The 22252-nt window shown below is 39.7% G+C and overlaps 1 protein-coding gene across 1 annotated transcript in view; it reads right to left on the bottom strand.

Moving 5' to 3' along the window:
- Positions 1-22252, bottom strand: part of antxr1c (ANTXR cell adhesion molecule 1c) — a 51938-nt gene that overhangs the window by 17672 nt on the left and 12014 nt on the right. The window contains exons 2-12 of the mRNA XM_054768192.1: positions 18404-18475; positions 13614-13685; positions 13218-13299; positions 12990-13020; positions 12604-12677; positions 12400-12468; positions 8498-8578; positions 8248-8308; positions 7498-7596; positions 7343-7412; positions 2280-2358 (exon numbers count right to left, since the gene is read on the bottom strand). Coding sequence (XP_054624167.1) covers positions 2280-2358; positions 7343-7412; positions 7498-7596; positions 8248-8308; positions 8498-8578; positions 12400-12468; positions 12604-12677; positions 12990-13020; positions 13218-13299; positions 13614-13685; positions 18404-18475 — 790 coding nt within the window. The remainder of the gene's footprint in view (positions 1-2279; positions 2359-7342; positions 7413-7497; positions 7597-8247; positions 8309-8497; positions 8579-12399; positions 12469-12603; positions 12678-12989; positions 13021-13217; positions 13300-13613; positions 13686-18403; positions 18476-22252) is intronic.

The raw sequence follows: 22252 nt of genomic DNA, 5'->3' as shown, positions 1-22252 counted from the left end.
AAATCAGCGGTAAGTCCAACATAGAGAGTCAGACATCGGTATCCAATGACTGTTTCCTAGAAGTCTTTCAAATTACGTAGTATGTTTGTGAGTTTCATGAAAACAGTTGATTAGTTGGCAAAGGCACGAAGCAATGGTGCAATACGACTCCACTGCCAGAAGAGAATTTGGATATTCCGTGAGTATGTTACCTGTATTACAGACCTCCTGTAGCTGGTAGGAGTATACAGTATGTAATACAGTATACTACATGTAATAGTGATGGCCGGTACAACAAATTTTCTTTCTGCAATATTACATAAACAGAGTTTTGTATTGCTGATACCAACACTGATACTTTGCCAAAACATCAGGTTTTGGAATGAAATAATACACAACCAATATCAGCTGTCAAATAAAACATCATAATTACTTATTTTATGCTAAATTTATCATAAATGTATTTTTTCAACTCGTTACAGACCATTGTTTTTCAACTACGGTCGTCCCTCGCCACTTTGTGGTTCGAATTTTGTGGCTTCACATTTAAAAAAAAAACAAAAAATTAATAGCATAGTGCTGTTTAGTAGTTAACTACGGCCCATTATTAGTAAAAATGCATATTTAAGCAAATTTTTGGTATTCTTGGCCCTAATCAAGTATTTTCAAGCATAAAAATGGCTAAATGAATGAAAATACAAACTTAAAGCATTCAAAAGATGCATTCAAGACGTGATATGTAGTATTTCATGTTGGTCACTAGCTGTCAGTAATGTTACACTGATGAGACAATAGCCACTGCAGGAAGTATGCTGTCCAAAAAAACCCCATCAAGGAACTCTCTCAATTATGTCTAATATGTCTTATTTTCTATTATTATATCTACTATATTGGGTAATTAGAGTGTAAAGGGGACTATATTGGTGTTATTTCATGACTAGAGGGCTTTAATAATGTTAAAAACCGTATTTAGAAACCCGTAGGGTCATATTAGGAATCCTACTTGGCTGAAATTCACTTATCACGGTCGGGTCTGGAAACAATTACAGTAACTGCACTAAATGAGGGGTTAGTGTTCGGGTAGTGGGTCGGGACCCAAAAGTGGGCAGACAGGTTGGCGGCCATTTTGAATTTGTGCGCACACATATTAACATGTATTCACAAAAAGACTGGAGCAAAACCAAGAGACATAGGGGAAAACGCTCTGTTGACACACAAACAGGCAGGTAAATCTCGGTAACAGCTCTGGTGAGGAAACTAGTAATATCAATAAGAACAATGAACCAGCGCCGCACATTCGACGGCGCTGGCCTTTTATACGCCACAAATGTTAATTGACCGCGGCTGCGCGGCCACCAGGCATGAAGCGGCTGCCTCTTCCTCCCTGGAGAAGGCACAGCCCGCCAAATAAGAGCGCAGGACAGGGGACGCTCGCTCCTGTCCTGCAGAACGTCACAAATTTCCATCTTTGATTTTTTTTAAAACACGATTTTAAAAGTAAGAAATAAAAATTTTAGTGAACGAGCCCGAGGATATAATATGTACAGGATACGCGTGAAGCAGTCATGAATGGGTGTGTGCGTGAACAATTGATTGTTGAGGAGGTGCGAAGATCGTCGTAAACTAACAATACCATCGCTCCTTTCTTATTGAATGGGCTTCTAATCTCTAATTAGTCGGCAATTAAGTGATATTTTAGATGTTTTATTCAGGTGTTTTGGCTATTTTAGAATCTATTCACGGCATTGCAAAGTGGGAAGATTACCGTTTTGGCCGTCATTGAATCTTTTCAGGGCGGCATTGCAAAGTAAGAAGACGGCTTTTTTATGTCGAACTAGGACTCAGTAATTAAAGTGTACACACGACGGCTTTGTTGCTTAAAAAACAAAACTTTTTCGTGCATGAAGCCTCTGCTTGAGTCGGCATTTTGGCCACTATATGCGGTCAGATATTGACCAAGGGATACAAAATGGGTGGCCACTGGCCGCGTTAGACAGGTGACTGCTATACACAGGGTCTATAACACGTACATTTTCTGTGGGGGATTTTTCAGTGGCCGCTATAGGCAGGTGGCCGTTCTATACAGGTGGCCGCTAAGGCAGGTTTGACTGTATTATAACTATCGCCATCCTTTCGCCGCCTGCCAGGCTGGAAACAAAAGTCAGATCAGGGATCACCATTCCAAACTAAACTATATGTCTTAGTGAAAAGATGACTGGAAACTCCATGCGATAAGTGACAATATCAAAAACCTCTTAAACTACTTTTCCAAATGAATTAGAAAAGAAGCTTCCACTTACACACTCTGTGGTCGTGATGTGCACATTGCTGCTGATGAAAGACAGACCGTCATTCATGCTCACTTGAAGATAAATCACCCTGAAAGAAAATAACAAGGACAAAGCAGCAGCTTAATTAGTGCATGGAACACGAGGGTCCACGCCAAGCACTTTATTTAGTCTGTTGTATTATGGAATGAAGTCATTTCAACTTGGTAGCGAATAACGTCATTGAGCTGTCAATGTAAACTGAACTTAGCCTATTGTCATAAACAAACAAAGTTGAGTAGGACAAAGTAAAGATGAAATTCAACAGTTTCCAGAAGGTGCAGTCCAAGATTGCAGTCGAAAATGAGCTGTCACCGTGGAGAATGTTCAGTTTTGCATTGCAATAAAACGCTCCAGAGACAAAACGTAAAAGGACAATGCTCAGATTAATTGCTATTAAAAGCACTTTTATATTATTACAACGCATGCTGATAATAAATAGTTAACATCAAGACAAGTAATTAGAATTTAACCAATACAAATATAGACGATCAAGTTTCTTTCCAGTTAAGGATTAGCTAGGCTCCTTGATTTTTTTTTTTTTATCTACAAGTCGACTAAGCCCTCTTGATGGCTTAAATCCTTTCATTCTTCAAGCATGGAAAAACAATTCTGTGAAATCCTAGAGATCTACGGGGACCTCTTTGCAGTGAGTTCCTAAAAACATGTGCATGAAAGGCACACTTTTGGACCCACCACACTCCAAAGCCCTCGGTTGTTATGCATTGGAGGACCAGGTGAATGTGAAAAGAGGCCTGGCAGATGGAAAGCAGCCCTCATGACTGATAAACCTGCTTTGACTTTGACACTTAAAAAGACTCTCTGGCTTTAAAAATGGGGTTAGGTCGGTTAGTGAGTGAAACTCATGAACAACAGTACGAATATGTCATTGACAGTAAACCACAATAAGTGAAAGATCTTTGCTATCAAGAGAGTCCAAATGGAATTAAATGCATGTAATTAATGCGTAATATTTATGTATGTAAGAGGTTTGATGTTTTCCAGATGTGGTTTTGTTATGACTTGCATCATATACTGACTGTAATGAACACATTGTAGACAAAGTATGTCAACTAACAGAGAAATTGCAATGGCTATCAGTCGAGGGAATCGTTTGTTCATCTGTATGTCAACCGGCTACTTCCTGGTCTACGGAGGACTGCGTTAGACAAAGAGAAAGAAAAATGTATTTGTCCAATAGAAGTGGAGAAAGAGTAAAGCACTATATTTGTTTGTTGCTCAGGCTACATGCTAGCAGGCCACAGTCTGCTTCACAAAGTCAATGTAGACAACAGGACTGTACCATTTTTTTATTTTGGGGAGAAGGGACTATTCCTCTGTGACTCAAACCTCGAATGGACAAAGAAATTCGTAAAAAAAAAAAAAAAGCCCATAAACCTGGGAGTGCTGTATTTGCTATCCTTGTTTGTTTGTTCCTCTATTTATTAGTTAGCAGGCTACTTCCTGGTCCATCCCTGGACTCTGCCATTTGCTTCTTTGCAGGATTAAATGGTTTCATTGTGAAAAGAGAAAATAAATCAAACAAAAGTGGGGAAAAAATTGCTGTATTTTTTTTGTCCGATGCCTTAGTTAGCAGGCTTCTACCTAAGACATTAGAAGTAGGACTGTACCATTTGCATTCTGGAAACAGGGATATGATTTCCTTCCATATTCACTTGAGACCAAGTTGACATGTATAATATTGACTAATAATAATGTTGCTTTATGTAGCACCTGAATTAATGTATTTAAAGTAAATACTATCATTTTTGGATTCTTGCAAGTTGCAATTTGTTTTGTTCTGATGTTTTTTGGGGTTTTGGACTGATTAGAGTTAGTTATTTTTTCTTGTGTTGCTTTATATTTGTTCCTTAAGGTGTCTGTGCTTTGTGTTATAATTACTTTAACTTGTCTTAATGCTGAAATGCTGAAAATCCATCACTGATAGTATATAGTCATATAGTATAGGAATAAAGTAGTACAGTATGTAAATGTGTTTTTTGTGTATATGTATTTTATGAATTTGGCTACTTGTGACTCTTTTAGGGCAACACGTGACAAAAAAATCAAGTGAAAAGCTCAGATAAAAACAGATAAGGAGTCATCTTATACTACATTAAAAATGCATATTTGAGGAAAAATTCACAACAACATTCATATCCAAATATTTCCATCTGCATACATTTAAATGACCTAAAGTAGTATAAAAAATGTCAAAGTTGTGGCTTAGATTTCTCTGAACTAATGAACCTCCAGTTTGCAAAGTAAGAATACTTTTAATGTGTGCTAAAAAGTTGCAAAATGTTCTTCATGTCTGCAAAAGTGGGATACGCACAAACACACACAACGCTAAACGTTTGAAAGACCTCGCTTGCTGTGGCTTTGATCAGGTCAAGTAGACAGGAAACGCTGGGAGCTGAGAAGCAGATTGACTCAGTGGCACAGACACATGCAGAAAAAAAAAAGGACATTCAGGCAGACAAGCATCGATGGTTTGTGGGCTGTGAAGCCACAGTAGCACCAAAAGTAAAGGGAATGGGGAGCGAGATGATTTGAGTGTCAGATGGTTAGGTGTTGATGCATGAAGTGATGGAAAGTTACAGAGAATTTCAAATGAGAAGCTAGCTACTGTGAGTCTGAGGCAGGAAAACAGTTGATTTTACGAGCTCTCTGCCAAGGCATCAATCATGAAAGCTTTGGAGAGTGAGTCACGACTCCTGGTTGTTGGAATGTCGCCACACTGCTGTGTGCATGCGTGTTAAGGTGAAACGAAGTGTTATGGGTAGAGGTGGAACAAAACATAGTTTCTTAGATGCATCATTATGCAAATGGCAAAGGTTCTGAATCAATTTCTAATAATCAGTTATTAAATAACGCAATGCTGGCACAAAATGAAGTTGAAACGCAGCACCTGCTAGGCAAGAGCATTGTCATGAGAAAATGTAAGATCATCCGTCTGGGTAAGTAAATTACACTAGGCACGTTAATACCGGGATAATTCACGATGCAAAAATCCAATACAGTGATTAAAACGGCTGTACTGTGTGTCACGGAGAGCGGGTGCCCAGAGGGCGCTTGTGTTTGAATGTACTGCCTGCCCTCCTCAGGCTTTGAGTATGTAAGCTACACCCGACATAACACACGCACTAGTTATGTTTTTGTCAGCAAATGATAGTGATTTGGCTAAGTTTTGCTTTTTAAGTTTGCTATCAGTAAATATATAGTCTATTGCATAGGTTCCCAAAGTGGGGTACGTGTACTCCCAGGGGTACACCACTTGTCACGAGGGTACGTGAATAAAAGTTAAAAACAATTAGCGCCTAACACTCACAATTACGAGTACGCCTGAACGCCTCACGGAGGAGAACAGAGCAGAAAAGGAGACAGGGCATGAAGCTGTTCATTGCTCAACGTATGTGCATCAAATGAATAAATAAGTAAGTTTGATTGTGTCCCAAACCCCTGATGGCGCACTGTGACTGGGGATTCCCCCGAAAATGAAGCTTTATTGTTGGTTTATGTATTTTTGCAGTTTGGATACTGCTTTATCGTGATTGTTAAACTTTCCCCTTCAATTTGATAATAAATTAATATGCAGAATTAAACCATAGCCATCGTGAGTGGACAAAAATGTGAAGCGCAAATTTAAGCCATTCAGACGGAAGAATGCCAACATCAGACTGGAATAAAAGATATGTAGGATGATTACCTATCTTTTTTATTAATGCTCATGCCAAACGTTATCAAAATGTGACCATTCCAAATGCACATTTTTGACCTGGAGTTACTGTAAAATTAATGAACCAATTAATTTTGTTCAATATTTGACGTTAATTAAGATTCAAAAGGTTTATGTTTTTTAAGTGTGCAGGAGTAGGCGGTACATGGCTTCGGGTCAAATATCTGAAGGGGTGCGCGACTGTGAGAAGTTTGGAAACCACTGGTCTATTGTATCGGAATCATCACTGTAAATTATGAATGTCTTCTCTGGGACTGCTGTGTGTGGACATGTACATGAATACCAACTAGCTCTGAATGACAATTTAAACCAATGTTTATGCAGTTTAACACATAAGCGGGGAAAAATATAGGCATTTTTTTTGTACAATCTTTTCACAGCTGGTAACAAAGGCTAACCCGGTGGTGGTGCGCTTACATTTTGTGGTTGGAAAAAAATCCAATCTTGAGCTGGTGACACACAGCAGCTTTAACAGTATAGGATTTGGTGAGGTGACTAAACCTGTTTTCCCAGGACATGACCTGTTGTTTTCACATCCTGTCTTGGCCATCCTGTTTTTTTTTTTTTTTTTTAAGAAGGTGATGAAAATGTCCTGGAACTCTGCTGTATGTGATGTAATCCCTGAAAGGCTGCTGTGTGGGCGACTTTTTGAATTAGTGTTGTCAAAGAGCCAAAGAAAAACATATGCATGGAGTTAATCCTTAGCTTGCCGAGTTGAAGTCTAGTAAACTTGGGGTCGTCATGCACAACTTCAGAGGGCACACTGACAAGCATTTGACCTCAAGTTCCTGTGTTATGTTTTTGCAATCGTTTTTCTGCTGTTTTTTTTTTAAATGTTTTGAATTTTCTTCCTTTGGAATTTATGTCTTTGGTTTTAGATAGAATTTTGTACCATAACGACTATCTATACAGAGAATTAGAATTATAAGGCATCAATCATGGTTCTGACTGAGTGTCCTGGTTTTTGAGCATCAAAAAATCGTGCTATTATTATGCTTGAATGGAATGCAATACAAGGAAAATACAATATCCGGCATTACATTTTTGAGGCTTCATGTCTTGATTCACAAGTTCAGCTGTATTGTAATTCATGAAAGAAGCAGAACAAATGGACAAAAGCTTCACCGGCATTTGCAGAGCTGCTTATATTGTACTAAGCTGCACTGGAATCTAGAAAAACAAACACAATTTTTGCACAAATACACATGTGCATGCAACAATGTGTTTTTCTGGGCTGGGTATAAAATGTGATGCATGTGCATAGCTCCTTTTTAAGAGTTTGTTCAAAGACACTTACTTCCCGACTTCATCAATGACAGGAGCTGGGCACAGCAAGAACGTGTTCTCTACACCAGCAGGCTTTTCATCTAGAAGGCAAACCATTTGTCATTTAGGTTCATTACGGAGCAAGGGGTACAGTTCCTTGGCATAAAACTTCAAGAGTCTACTTACTGATTGTAATGGTGTCGTTGATTTTAAAGCTGCAGAGCACCTGGTTGATGTTCCTGGCATGGAGGAACCCGTTGCCTCTCACCACCACTTGGAAAGACTCTGGTTACATGCCAGCATTTTTGACACGTTACACATTGCCAAGACAGATGACATTTGATGCTGTGTTGTTCATGCTAAACTGTATAGGTTAAAGGGTGTCACTGACCCTCAGGTGTGAACTTTGAACTGTTTTTAAACAGGAAGTTTGGTTTGTTTGTTTGTTAAGGTGAGTACAGTACCAAGTCTGGGGTCACTCCAGATATTAGGGAAAAAAATGATTGTTTCCCAGTTTTTGTCAATATGGAACTGGCTAAATTGAAAGTGAAAGTGAAAGAAGATTGAAAACCAGTTTGTCTGCATCTAAAAGGTGGAATATTCAGTTTCAAGCACAACATTTTTCTTTGAAAATTAAAAAAGAATACTGTTTTAATAAAAAGTGAAAGAACATAACAGTAAAAACGGTTCCCCTTTATATCTGTTAATATTTTTATGCCTTTACAGTCTGGATATCTTATTTCCTCTTGGCAGGATGCAAATGAACGTTGTCTAGTACTACAGTATATAACAGTTACGTGTAACCTGGATTTTCATGTACTGTATGTACGTATCGATTTTCAGTCTGAAATTGTCATTAGGAAGGCAAGTATCCTCTAATGGCATTAACTCTGTGTGTGTGTGTGTGTGTGTGTGTGTGTGTGTTGCAGCCCCCACCTCCAGCACACACACTGGAGGGCTCAGCTGCCAAAATCTCAATGCACGATTTCTTGATGATCTGAAGGGTGAGAAAATATACATTTTATGTAAAATGCACATGATTTCATGAACACTTTAACGCTACACAATTTAAATCAAATAGCATAACATTAACTTACAGCATACAGCAGCACAGTGTGAATTTAACGTTTTTATACGTGTGTGTTCATTTGGAATGCTTTCCCTGCACAGAGAAGAGTTTATTTACCGAATCAATAACACCCCTGAGGGCGTGGAAGCCACCCAAAACAGGAAACACATGCTCAATGGTGTCTGCAATGGTCGCAAGCTGTAGACATAAGGGAAGAGACATCAAGTGTGAGTACAAAGGAGAAATAAATAATGCATTGTTTACAGAAAGACTTTAAATTTTAGGTTTGTAAAATGAGGTTAGCACATTGTTGGACACTGCAATGCCAGATTCTTTCGAACATTGTTTTTATACCAAAAGTTGTCAACTCTAACTATGAGCTAGTAGCACAGTTTTCGTTAGCAGTGTGACACAAAAACTACCTACCTACCAAAACAAAATGACACAAAAAATACCTACCCACCCAATACAGTAAAACTGCACATTTTGGAGTGGCCTTTTATTGTGGCCAGCCTAGGGCTACATTCACACTGCAGGGTATGATGCCCAATTCAGATTTTTTGTTAAAATCCGATTTTGTTTATGTTGCCGTTCACATTACTAAAAAATGTGACTTGTTAATGTGAACGCTAAGCGTTCAGGAAGTGATGTGCATGTGCAACAGCATAACGTCACATGCATTTACGTGTGTTTCCGGAAGTAAAGATTGCTGCAGTGTGTGCTCTGAACACTTTGATGCCAATTTCAAGGATTTTGTGCAACAGGAGTCATGCATGTATCCATCCATCCATTCCATTCCATTTCTTTCCGCTGGTCCGGGGGCAGGAGTCTCAGTATGGAAGTCCAGACTTCCTGGTCCCTGGCCATCTCTTCCAGGTCCACCGGGAGGACACCAAGGCGTTCCCAGACCAGCTGTGAGACATAATCCCTCCAGCGTGTCCTGGGTCTGCCCCGGGGCCTTCTCCCGGCTGGGCATGCCCGGAACACCTCACCAGGGAGGCGTCCGGGAGGCAACCGGACTAGATGCCCGACCCACCTCAACTGGCTCCTCTCGATGTGAAGGAGTAGCGACTCTACTCTGAGCCCCTCTCAGATGACCGAGCTCCTCACCCTATCCCTTAGGTCACACGTGTCAAACTCGTGCCCTGGATGGCCGAGACGCTGCAGGTTTTCTCTCCAACCAGTTTCTTCAGCAGGTGATTTAATTGATGAGCTCCTTCCCTCAAACTGAAGGTGTTGATCATTAAAATCACCTCCTTTAGTGACTGGCTGGAAAGAAAACCTGCAGTGTCTCGGACCTCCATGGCACGAGTTTGACACCCCTGCCTTAGGGTGAGTCCTGCCACCCTACGTAGCGATCTCGCTCTTTCTGTCCCGACCCACAGCTCATGACCATAAGTGAGGGTGGGAACATAGTTTGGCCGGTAATTGAGAACTTTGCCTTTCGGCTCTGCTCTTTTCACCACAACGGTCCGGTAAAGTGACCGCATTACTGCAGACGGTGCGCTGATCTGCCTGTCAACCTCACGCTCCAACCTTCCCTCAGTCTGCTCCGAGGAGCATGTGGATGGTAGAAGTGGTGGGACATTGCCGTGAGCTGCTTCACTGACACTTTTTAAAAATAATTTTTGGATGACAAGAGTAAGTTTTGCCTAAATTGGTGAGTACTTTCATGCAAGTCTTGCACGGTAAACCACGCCTTTTGATTACGTATTAGTCGGATATATGCATATTTATACCTAGGTATGAACAGCGCCTAAGTCGCATTTGAATAAATCGGAACTGTACTCTTCACACTGACATGAAAAATATCTGATACATGTCACATATGAGCAAAAAATAAAATCCCAACTGACCTGCAGTGTGAACGTAACCTAAAGCGGCGTTTACATTTGCACGCATTTTTCCTCTGCATTGCCCTGCTCTTTGCGTGTCATTTATGGCACGCCTGAAAAGCGTGAAGAGTTTGGTTTGGTTTGGTTTAGTTTTATTTGAACATGAAGGTTACAATGGAATACATCTCATGAATCATTTCACAGTTCCACATGTCCAAAAGGAGTAGGAAGAAGCAAAGCGTATTTAATCCTACCCCCCATCCATTCCGCATCTAGTACAGTACATATTATTCACTTCCTGCATTTCATGTAATATTTTGATATAATCAGTGTAATAATAAATGATAAATAATAACAATCAAAAACAAGCATGACAGAACAATCATTGTGATGATCAAGACTCTTCTGCCTTGTATTTAGCAAACATCAACTGCTTGCATTGTTTTTTGAATTTGCTCATCTCTGTACATTGAGTTCCTTGCTCAATCCGTTCCATAGTTTAATTCCACACGGAAACGCTGTGGGTTTTCAGTGTAGTTCTCGCGTATAAATGTTTTAAGTTTAATTTTCTTCTAAGATCATATTTCTCCTCTCTGATAGAGAAATACCGCGTTTGGCTAACAAATTATTATTAGCTTTATGCATTATTTTAGCAGTTTGAAAATGTACTAAATCAGCAAATTTTAATATCTGTGATTTAAAAATAAAGGGTTTGTATGTTCTCTGTACTTGGCATTATGAATGATCCTCACCCATCTTTTTTGCAGTACATTGAGTGAGTGAAGATTACTTTTATAATTATTGCCCCATTTCTCCACACAATACGTTAGATATGGTAATACCAAAGAACAGTAAAAAGTATGGAGTGATTTGTGATCATGAACATATTTTGCTTTATTCAATATTGAAGTATTTCTCGCCACCTTTTGTTGTATATATTTAATATGAGATTTCCAACTCCTTTTTTCGTCTATTATGATCCCCAGAAATGTATTTTCTTTCACTCTTTAAAATTCAAGAGTAGTTTGCACATTGTGTTCTGTTAAAAAATAAAATAAATTACACACTTGGTGTGCAATTTGTGACCGAAAATGGTGCGCATTGGCACAAACTGACTATGCTCCCGCACAACTTATTTACACCTTGTCAAGTACTGCTTACGTCTACTGCACAACAATCGTACGCGACGCAACAATGCGACAATGTTGCTTCGTGGGTATGCATTGTCACCACCGCTTCCTGCATCCTTGAAGCATTCGTGGCATTATCCCACATGACACCACGCAACAGCAGGCATCGCCCCAGCTATATTAATTCCTCTATTAAAGATGTTGAACTCCAAAAAGAACCTCATGCAATAAAGAATGGTTAGTCTATAGTTTCTCACAGCTGCAGGTAGAGTGTGCAATCAGGAAGGAGGCCATATTCTAGGAAAAAAAAGGCACACCGACAGTGTAGAGAGGGAATTGCTGGCTAAAAGACATTGCTTTGGGCATTATGATTAGATATTAACAGAAAATCACACGGAATATCCAAGACGCTGCAGAAATTACTTGAGAATTCCCCCCAATTTGCTGCAAGAGGTGGTTGAAAAGTTAAGCCATTCATGTGAATGACACTCACAGAGGCACGCTTTGATAAGCACTGCCGGCATTGTTTGCACATACGTTGCGGTGCGTTCACGCTGCATTCACGACTAGTTCACGGAAATGATGAATGACACAGATTTTGAACATTTGTAAATTTTCTTGCACAGATTACACATACTTCACACCTGTTAACGACCAATTTACTCACTGGCACGCCATTGGCCTACACAATTGCATACCACTGCCGGTACAAAGTGCGCGCAAGTGTAAACGAGGTTAAGCCGCACCTGCGCTGTCTTGATGTGCCACACCTGTGAGGTGGAACGATGATCTTGGCAAAGGAGAAGTGTTCACTAAGACACATTTAGACAGATTTGTAAGGCACTGAGTTCAGCTCATGAAAGATGGGAGCACATACAAAAATGTTGCGTTTATATTTTTTTTGAGTACATGGAAGTGTTTAATTTTTCAGGTTACAAAACTCTGTTCTGGTCAAAATACATTTTTATCCATCATGTAAGCAGCCTTATGGATTGTTTTACCTTGGCATCTACAGTATTACAGTAGGTCTGTGCTGTCCTGAGCACTAGTATACCTGTGTCTCATTGAAGTCTTTGACGCCAACACAGTACACGATAGCTCCAAGAGACCTGGCTCGCTCGGCCTGTTGGAAAACGGTGTATGGATTTTTCTTTGAAAACCATGCAATCAAACATCAAACATGTTCCCTGCCTCCAAAGAGTGCAAGGGGTAACTGTAGCAATGTCCTGCAGGCACCACTTTATGGTGTGGTTACTACCTCTTGCTGCGCAGAGATAAGTTGGCCTTCCTGCAGTTCTCCATCCGTGAGTGCTATAATCACGCTGGCCTTGCCTGGAAAACACAAACAAGCGATGCTATAGCCGCAAGTAAAGGCATTCGAACCTCAGAACATTTGGCTATAGCGAGTAGAAACATTTCATTTGATATGTGAGTGCCTTCTCATTTAAAACTACTCTCGTGAATTTCTCTTGGAGATAAATAAAGTATCTATCTCAGGTTAGCCACTATATTCAGCTATGTAGCATCACCTTTTCTCTTACATATCACTATAAATACATCTGTAAAAATATGATCATCTATTGTGTTATAAGCTGCACACATTTTTTGGGACACACTTTTAATAACGCGACAAAATGTGCTTACCAAAGTTCTCCTGGTAAATCTGCTCATTTGCCTAAAAAAAACAAAAAAAGACAGTCTTAGTGAGAAAGTGCCAAAACAACCTCCAAATTCTTTGTACTAATCTGTCCAGTGATCCCCAATAGATGCTGTTTTACTGTCTTTCAGATCTTTTGTATTTAAATCCTAATGGTATTTGATCACAATTGTATGCCAGATTGTATTGTACATATAAAAACAGCAGTGGCCCACCATATGCAGTCCAAGATGCATGAACGTATCTCCACCTGGAATCTCTCTTTTAAGAGCGTTCAGCCCCTTTTTGATGTCCACCCTGCAAAGATGATAATGATGATGCAACCATAGGCTTGTTTTCAATTAAGTCGTCTTTTATCAAGTCTATAAAAAGCCAAACTGTTTCACACTAACAGTCACATGGGCTCATTTTCAGCTGTGTGTCAGTGTGGGGTGGAACATCTGCTTTCACTCTGGTGCCATGCTTTGAATTCATTTTTGCTGACGATTGCTTCCTCTTGCGTGAGAGCAAACGGTGCTGCAGTGTCGTCCATTTTTGAGCTACGGTCACCATAGTCACTTAATGTGCCTCATGATATTGAAACATTAATCAAAGGACTTCTTATCGCTTACCTGCTCTCAGTAAGTTTGAGGATGGTGGATGCTCTAGAGGAGAATGTTATGAATGACATCCGAAGCATGGGACTGGAAGAGAAAAACAAATTGGATTGCATTAAAGGGGACATATTTATGAAAAACTGATACTTTATTTGCGTGTATACACATAAATTATGCGTCATTTATAGCGGCAAATTGGTTCCAGACCTGACCGTGATAAGGGAATTTCTGCAAAATAGGATTCCTTATTCATATATTTTGGTATTTAGAGCATGGAAAACCTGTTTATGACCTTCTAAATATGGGTTGTAACATTATTAGAGACATCTGGACATGAAATAACACCCATATAGTCACCTTTACACTCAAACTACCCAACATAGTAGATATAATCAGAGAAAATAAGCAATTTAAGACATAAATAAAACTTGTGCTCGGAAATGTTCCGGACGTGTGGACAGCAAGTGACGTTGGGGCTTCAGAGTTGAGTTTTAGCTGGATTTAGCCGCAACAGTAGCGTTATTATAAAGATCATTATTATTATTATGTTGCTATTATTCTGCCTGTTGTGAGATGATTCCAAACTACAATAAAAGCAAGTCCGGCACTTGTATGTTTCACCTACTGACACCTAGTTCCCCGTGTAGAATATAGAATGCGTCTTCTTAATGCCTTTATATTTGTATTTGAATTCATTTAGCCCTTTTATGCTTTAAACTGCTTAATTTAAGCAAAAAGTACATACAATTGGCTTAAATATGCATACTTCTTTTTCAAACACATTATTCAAACACAAAACAGCATGGTTTATTAATTAATACCAATCCCTTTTGAAATTTTATTGTTGCCGAAATTAATTTCCCCCAAAAAGTAAGTTTATATATTATGCCAAATATTTATTATCTATAGGGCTTATTATACTCTACATGGAAAAGCTCGCCTTTTTTCTTACACCTGCAGTACTGGATGTGCAGTTCAGGTTAATTACGTCCGCCAAGCGCAGCGCAAGCACAGCGCGGAGGTTATGTTTTTGCCGATGTTCATCTGTTTGTTTGTGTTAAAAATGTAATGTTTAATGGATTTGGATGAAATTTACTGGAATTGTCAGAAATGGGATATGGAAGAACTGATTACATTTTGGGGGCGATCCGGATGACCGTCTGGATCCAGGAATTTTTTAAAGGATTCTTTAACATTGCAAGATAGGACCATTTTCGGCATTTGTGCATTTTACTCAAAACAAACAAAAAAAAAAGGGCAGAGGACTTGAGGAAAAAAATACAGGACTAGTTTCCAATAGGTTCTGCAAAACATCAAAGATGTAGGATTATTATTTTAGTGTGAATCACAATATGAGGGGGAGCTATGGCTCTTGGCGGAGTTCTGTGCTCTCTGAGTGCTTCTCTTAGTTAAATATTTAAGTGAAATTTTGCATGCTCTTCATTCTGCCTTTTTATTATTAAGGTAAGGAATTATCTGTGGCCACTCATTTTCTCTCTCTTCCCAGTGTGCTGTCTCTCTCTGTATGTGTGTTCATGCTGTGTCTATAAACCCAGCCCCTCCCCCTCTTGCTTAGTGCAGACACTCAGACGCCACATCATGTAGTTGACCAATCATGTTGGCTTGAACAGGAAAAAAATTAATAAAGAGGCTTTGGTTGATCACTTCAAAGAGAGAGCACGGGAGTTTTGTCCGTGACCGGCACATCACGATTATTTACATAGGACCAGCCTCACTCAGAGTTGCTCCACCCGTGACTTGGAAGCTCCTTGAGAGAAGGTCTGCAATTGCCTTTTCTCACAATCGGCTACATGGAACCACTATCTAAGACAAAAACTAAGCACAGCTGCAGTGTTGTCAGATGCACAGACACATATCAGCTATTTTAATCTATGAAAAAAATGCATAATACAATCTACTTTAAGAGTGCAACACTGCATTGCAGTCTTTCTAATGGACTGTGATGGGGCTGTGATAACATTTTGGGCACGTCAAAACACAAAACTAGAGGCAAACTCTCCCTATATTGAGCAGACTTCCACCAAACTTTAAGTATGAAACACAATTGATGTTTGTTGTCCATGTTAGTAAGCGACGGTTGTCAAATGACAGGAGAAATGTTTTATCATGACTTGGTCAGCAAAACGATATAAATAAATGACTCGAACAATTTGTGGAGTGTGTGTTCAGTTTGTCAGCACACTTAATATAAGGTCATGAATAGACAGGCAAGACTCCACAAACAAGACGTTAAATTGTGACAATAGATTCCTGTATCATACACCGTCATGATTGCTGTTTCGTGGTTGAATATGGTCTATTATTAGAAGAAAATATATACATATTCAAGCAAATTGTATGTTTTCATGGACTAAATTTAGCATTTTCAAGCATAAAAATGGCTAAATGAACAAAAATACAAATGTAAGGCATTCAAAAGACGTGATATGAAATGTAATACAATATCTGCGACTTGTGTGCGCCTTTAAGAAGCGGGGCCTGGGAAGTGACGTATGTGACTGGTTAGAGCTGACTGTTAGCTGAGTGCTAGCAGCAGGGTAGCAGTGTCGACGGTGGCCGACAGCAGCTCCTGTGTGAATGTTCACTGCTTGTTCATAAAGCGATTGAAGTGTATCGTGAGTCTCTCGTTAACCACAAACATACAGTAGTATTCTACACTCTGTGGTGGCCTCAGCCATCTTCTATGCTGTGGGCTGCTGGAGAGGGGGCAGCACGGACAGGGACAGGAGCAGGATCAATAGGCTGATCAGGAGAGCGAGCTCTGTCCTGGACGGTCCTCTGGACTCCGTGGAGGAAGTGAGGGAGAGAAGGATGTTGGCTAAGCTGACGTCCATCATGGACAACACCTCTCACCCGCTACATGACACTGTTGTTTCCCTTAGCAGCTCCTTCAGCAGCAGACTGTTACACCCACGGTGTAAGAGGGAGAGGTTCCGCAGGTCCTTCATACCGACCGCTGTCAGGCTCTACAACACCTGCACCACCTGAACCATGTTGTAGTCAATATGTATTCTTTACACTGTACTCTTTACTTGCGTATCTTGCTTAGTGCTGTAACAAGTGAATTTCCCCGCTGTGGGATAAATAAAGTACAAATACAAATACAAATACAAATACCAATACACTGATCTCTCGGTGTCAGTAATGTTACACTGATGAGACTATAGCGACTTGTCTCTCTTATCTTAATTATGTCTAAGATGGCTTATTTTCTCTTATTATGTCTCTTATATTGGGTAGAGGGTAGGGGTGTTATTGCATGTCTAAAAGACTGTATTAATGGAAGAATTGTTAGGTCATAAACAGGTTTTTTTATGCTCTAACAACAAAAATATACCATTTATTAATATTGAATCCTACTTTGTGGAAATTCACTTGTCTGGAACCAATTAAAATGTCATAGAAATTGGTTGTGGAGCTTTTGAGTAATCTTAATAGTTAACTATATACTAACTGTGTGCTGCTAATGTAGTGACAAGCAAACAGGACGGGAGAATCTCGATGTACAATATCAGCCATAATGCAATACAGTGGACCCTCGGTTAGTGAATAATCCTGTTAGTGTGGTTTTCGGTGAATGTTGACAATTTGCAACAAAAGTTCACGTACATTTTCCGGTTAGTGCACAATATTGTGCGCATCTTGTCGTGCTATTAATACACCGAGTGAGTCCAACCGTGTTCTTAATGTATTTCTATCACAAAACGTACTTGTTAGCAGGTTGCTAATACATGGAATGCCGGATGCCGGAAGTCACCTACATCGCCCGTCTATGATATCATCAGCGGTTGATTCTGTCTTTTTTGCTAACTAGCACAGTTACTCCCCAAGTCTCTGCTTTTCTTATTGATCACAGCTGCAAAATAACCGAAAATGGAGCCGAAGAAAGTTGCAAGTGCCAGCACTTTGATAAAAAGGGTGAGTAACACTATTAAATTCAAGAAATAACTCCTAGCAAAACGTGAAGGTGTGTCCGAGTGGGGTTCGCTACCACATCACCGTTTTTATCAACATTCATGTCTTCAATCGAGGTAAAAGCAGCGTTAAATGTTTATTTATCCCTTTCATTCATCATTTATATGCATTTAGAATTGTTTTCTGCATGTAAAACTATACAGTTGTATTTTGTGTTAACACTTTTGGCTTTCTGGAACAGATGAATTGGATTTCTAAGCGGGAAATATGAATTTGGTTAGATTACATTTCGTTTACAGTCGGACCTTCTGGAACGGATTCGCTAACCAAGGTACCACAGTGTATGCCTTCATAATGTGTACTGTATTATCAACTTTGTTCATATTGAGACTCATATTACATTATTCGGAGTTTGGGTTGCTGCTACTTTACTTACTTACTTGTCTATATGGGATAACCACAGTTGATTCTATTGTTATAGGTGAAATGCAGTTTGTACACATTTTTCATTTTTTTTATTGAGATATTATGTGGTTAAGATGGATGGTTTCCTTTCATACAGACCATTGAGACTATACTGTAGCCATAACCGATTGATACATTAAGTGGTTCAACATATGCTGGGATGTAGTATTGCTAGGGACACATTTAATTTTATTGCACTGCGATGTGTTTCTCTGTGGAGATCTTGGTTGTGGGGCTCCAGGAAGTCCCGTACGGATGAAAGACGGTACTTAAAAGTGTCTTTAGTCTTAAAATTCTTGTAATTCATACTGTCCCTTTCAGCTGTTGAAATCTCACACAGAATTTTGCCTCGGGGTTGTCATTGTCATAGTGATGTGAGTGCATATGTTGGCAGTATTGCTTACCTTTTGAATTTTTCTGCTAAATTTTCCACAAAATAGTAGATTTCATCCCAGTGATCCTTCACACTGCCGGACCTAAGACAGTAAAACAACAAATTCAGTGTTTTACGAGTTACACCAACTTTAACACAATATTCGGATTGGCATTTTAAACAAAATGCAATAAATACACACTTAAAAAGAGCAAAATGCTGGTAAACTTTCCTCATTAGTATTATTAGCATGGTTGGAACTAGGCTGTAGAATTTTCTGAATGTAGCTGACATTGCTAATGCTAATGTGTTAACGTAACACCTCGGTTCCCAAAGTGGGATACGCGTACCCCCAGGGGTACACCAGTTCTCATAGGGGGTAGGTGAATAAAAATGAAAAACAAAAGCACCTGAAACTCACAATTATGAGTGAGCCTGAATGCCTCACGGCGCAAGGACAGCATAGCATAAAGAAGAATGAAGTTGTTCATTGCTCTGTGTGCATCATATGAACAAATAAGTCAATTTGATGATTATTTTTTGCATTAAAAGTGTTTAATCTTGAAGATGTCATTAACATTGGCGTTCCAATCCCCACACGGCCTAGCAGTGAAAACCTGTCACTGTCAGTGAGGGTTCACCCAAAAATGAGGCTATATCGTTGGTTGTATGTATTTTTGTACTTTGGATACGGATTTAACATGATTGTTAAACTTTCCGCTTCAATTTGGTATTGAATTCATATGCAGACTTAATCCATAACCATCGTGAGTGGACGAAAAAAGTCAAGCTGGAATTCAACCCATTCAAACGGAAGGATGTCAACATCAGACTGGAATAAAAGTTATGTAGGATGATTACTTATCTATTTATCAGTGCTCATGTGAAACTGTATCAAAGCCTGACCGTGCAAAATACACATTTTTTGCTCAGAATTACTATAAATTGAATTAACCAATTAATTATGTTCAGTATTTCAAGTTAATTAAGTTTTTGTAAGGAATAGGGGGTACATGGCTTCAGATCAAATGTCTGAAGAAAACAAAATGTCTGAAGGGGTACGCCACTGTAAAAAGTTTGGGAACCACTGATGTAACATATAGCAGCTAGTGTGGCTGTGCGATAGGATGCTGTGTAAGACTTTCTCCCTGACACCTTAAGAGCTGTGATTAGTCCTGCTCAACTTAACTCTTAATCAGTGGGGATGTGTGAGCACTAGCTTGAGCAGGGTGCATGGCTGGTCCGCGTTAGCTGCCCTGTGTTACATTAGCAATCTTTCAAAATGGCTGAGGTAACAAATTGAAAAACTGAATAACAAAAAAAAAATAATGTTTAAGCACTACAAATATGATTATTTAGAAAATTAGACTGTAGCTTGGGAAATGTAATATAATTATCTCAATTGCACAGCTTTTTTGGAAATGTACTGAGACTTTATATATCATGAACACTCAAAAGAAGTAATGCTAAAATGCTAAGCCCACGTGGGTCCAAAATGGACTGGCTCGTGTTTCCCATGCAGACCGGGGGACATTATAGCATGTTACATTTATTTCTTATGCTGTTTATTATGTATTGTGTATAAAACTAAGACATCCACAATGTCAACTAAAAAGCACAAAATGAATATAGACCATTCAACATCAGTACAAGCATGGAGTTTGTTTTCAGGAAGAAGATTATAACGTCGTTGAATGGTGTGACAAATACGCACCATAGCACTCAATAACGTCATCAAATCTTACCTTTATGCATTCTCACACAGTATCAGCATTTGGGAACAAACATGAGGTGAAAGACAAATGGGAACATTACAGTATAAGTCTAATCTGTGCAGCGTTGGAGCACACAGCTATGGTGCGTTCAAGGACCATCAAAGAAAGTGAGAAGGGTCGCCGCTCTCGAAAACACAGTGAAACTTGCAAAAACGGTGTGATTTCGAATTGTATATGATTTTCTAAATAAAATAATAGCAGCTACTTTCACAATTTTAATGTGGTTATTAACAAAATAATTTTTTTTAAACATTGCACGTGAAAAGCCCAGTTCGGCCCTGCCCAAGGACCAATACCATGCCACAGCCTGGTGGTTTGGGACCCCTGTGCTAAGCTATTACTCTGCTTAATTCATTAGTGGCTCGTGTGTGTGTCTTGGAACCCTACTCATGCCCTGAAAGGCTGCCTGAAGGCTGAGGAAATGGGTGCCTTTCTCCCAGGGGAGCGCCATAAAGCTGGTCTATAAATGAACAGCAACACAACATATGGAGCAGGCCATGTGTTTGTGTTGGGGTGTGTTTTTGTGCTAATTGGTAATTTGACTAAAAGTCTGAGCAATACAGAAGGCGTCTTCCGGCAGAAATGTGAACAGTCAGCAGTATAAAAAGAGATGACACATGGGAAATGAGCTAATTGACTGCGGTTGAAACTGAAGGCCCATTCAAAAGATGACGCCTACTCGGAATACTGTTTGAGGGAGACAGAATGTTATTTTAGGTGCCGACTGACTGATGTAACAATATTAGACAGGAACTTGCCAACATGTGTGTTCCTGTTTCTATTTATGACGTGGCTGAGGGTCAACACTGTTTTTCCCACAGTGCTCAAATGAGGTTCATGTTCCTTTATTTCAGTACTCTTTGTCGCTTTTTCTTGAAAATGGCAGCCAGGAAGTGTTTTTTCCGATATAAGAATTGTGTATCTAAACTGGGGTAAGGCAGCGACGGGAAGTGGTTTTGTTTTCTGGGGAGCTAAAGACTTACCTCACGGTCACTGCTCCTCTGCTCTCGCCATTTCACGGACAGCTTTTTTTTTTGTTTTGCAAACAACACAGTTTGACGCCATATTTTCCAATATTCACCCAGTTACATCCAATATCCAATTCTTTACTGTTTGCTGATGACCATTAGCATGTAACCGGTTGTGGGAAGGGCCTATCGCAACTGGAGTAGGTATGGTTGGGGGAATCCGAGCATTTCGGCCAAGAGGAGAAGAATGCAGATTTGCCCTGCACACAGCTTGATATATATATATAGTAAACTTACTATAGTGCCCAACTGGGGTCTTGTATCAGTTTAAAAGCCCCTGAAATAAGAAGGGTAGTGCCCCCTAAAACAACAGCAGTACAACAAATTTGTCGGCCATTGTGTTTCTGCAACATCTTCCCTTGTGTCGTCTTTGATTTATTGTTTTTGGAATGGAGCTGTGATTACTTGGTAAGGCCTGGTGAATGCCTTCAGTTCCGCCAAGTCACATGACTGATACATGACGGGATAAATAAACTTTGTGGAATATGTTAAAAAAAAAAAAAAGCAGAGTTCCACCCATCAATGCTCACTGAGTTTTAGAAATTCCCCCTGCAGACCACACATGCTGAAAATATCTGGTCCCAAACACAAAGAGGACTTCCACAATAACAAGGACTCCTTGAACTCTGGCGTCTGCTTCTGCGCAGAAGCAAATGGTGGCCAACTTTCTACCTCAGCATTTTCTCCCTGTTGTTCGATGAATTGCTCCCCCACATCAAGGCTTTTCTTGTAATGCTGACTGAGCTGAGGGAGAGGACAAGACCTTAGAAGACAAACAATGTTGAAATGGTGCAGCACACATAGAAAAGGATTACACACTGACAGAAACAACGTCCACCCTGACGGAACGGGCTCATTTTTTATTTGGAGTAGATTGTTCCATTACACCAACAGAGAAGTTACAGCAACAGCAAATAGTCATATAAAAATGTCATGTGTGACTATTTATTTAACATCGGGGTGTGGGTAAAGACTATTTCACAATGCTTCTTGTTTTGCTTGGATCACTTCTATTGTCTGAGGTGGCCATCGTCGTGGGACCGAGGCCTAGCTTGCAGTTTCACTCACCTGTTCAAA

The sequence above is a fragment of the Dunckerocampus dactyliophorus genome, chromosome 2, assembly GCF_027744805.1.
Source record: "Dunckerocampus dactyliophorus isolate RoL2022-P2 chromosome 2, RoL_Ddac_1.1, whole genome shotgun sequence".
NCBI lineage: Eukaryota > Metazoa > Chordata > Actinopteri > Syngnathiformes > Syngnathidae > Dunckerocampus > Dunckerocampus dactyliophorus.
Note: the sequence above shows the minus strand (reverse complement) of the source record. Positions and strands in the feature narration are given on the sequence as shown.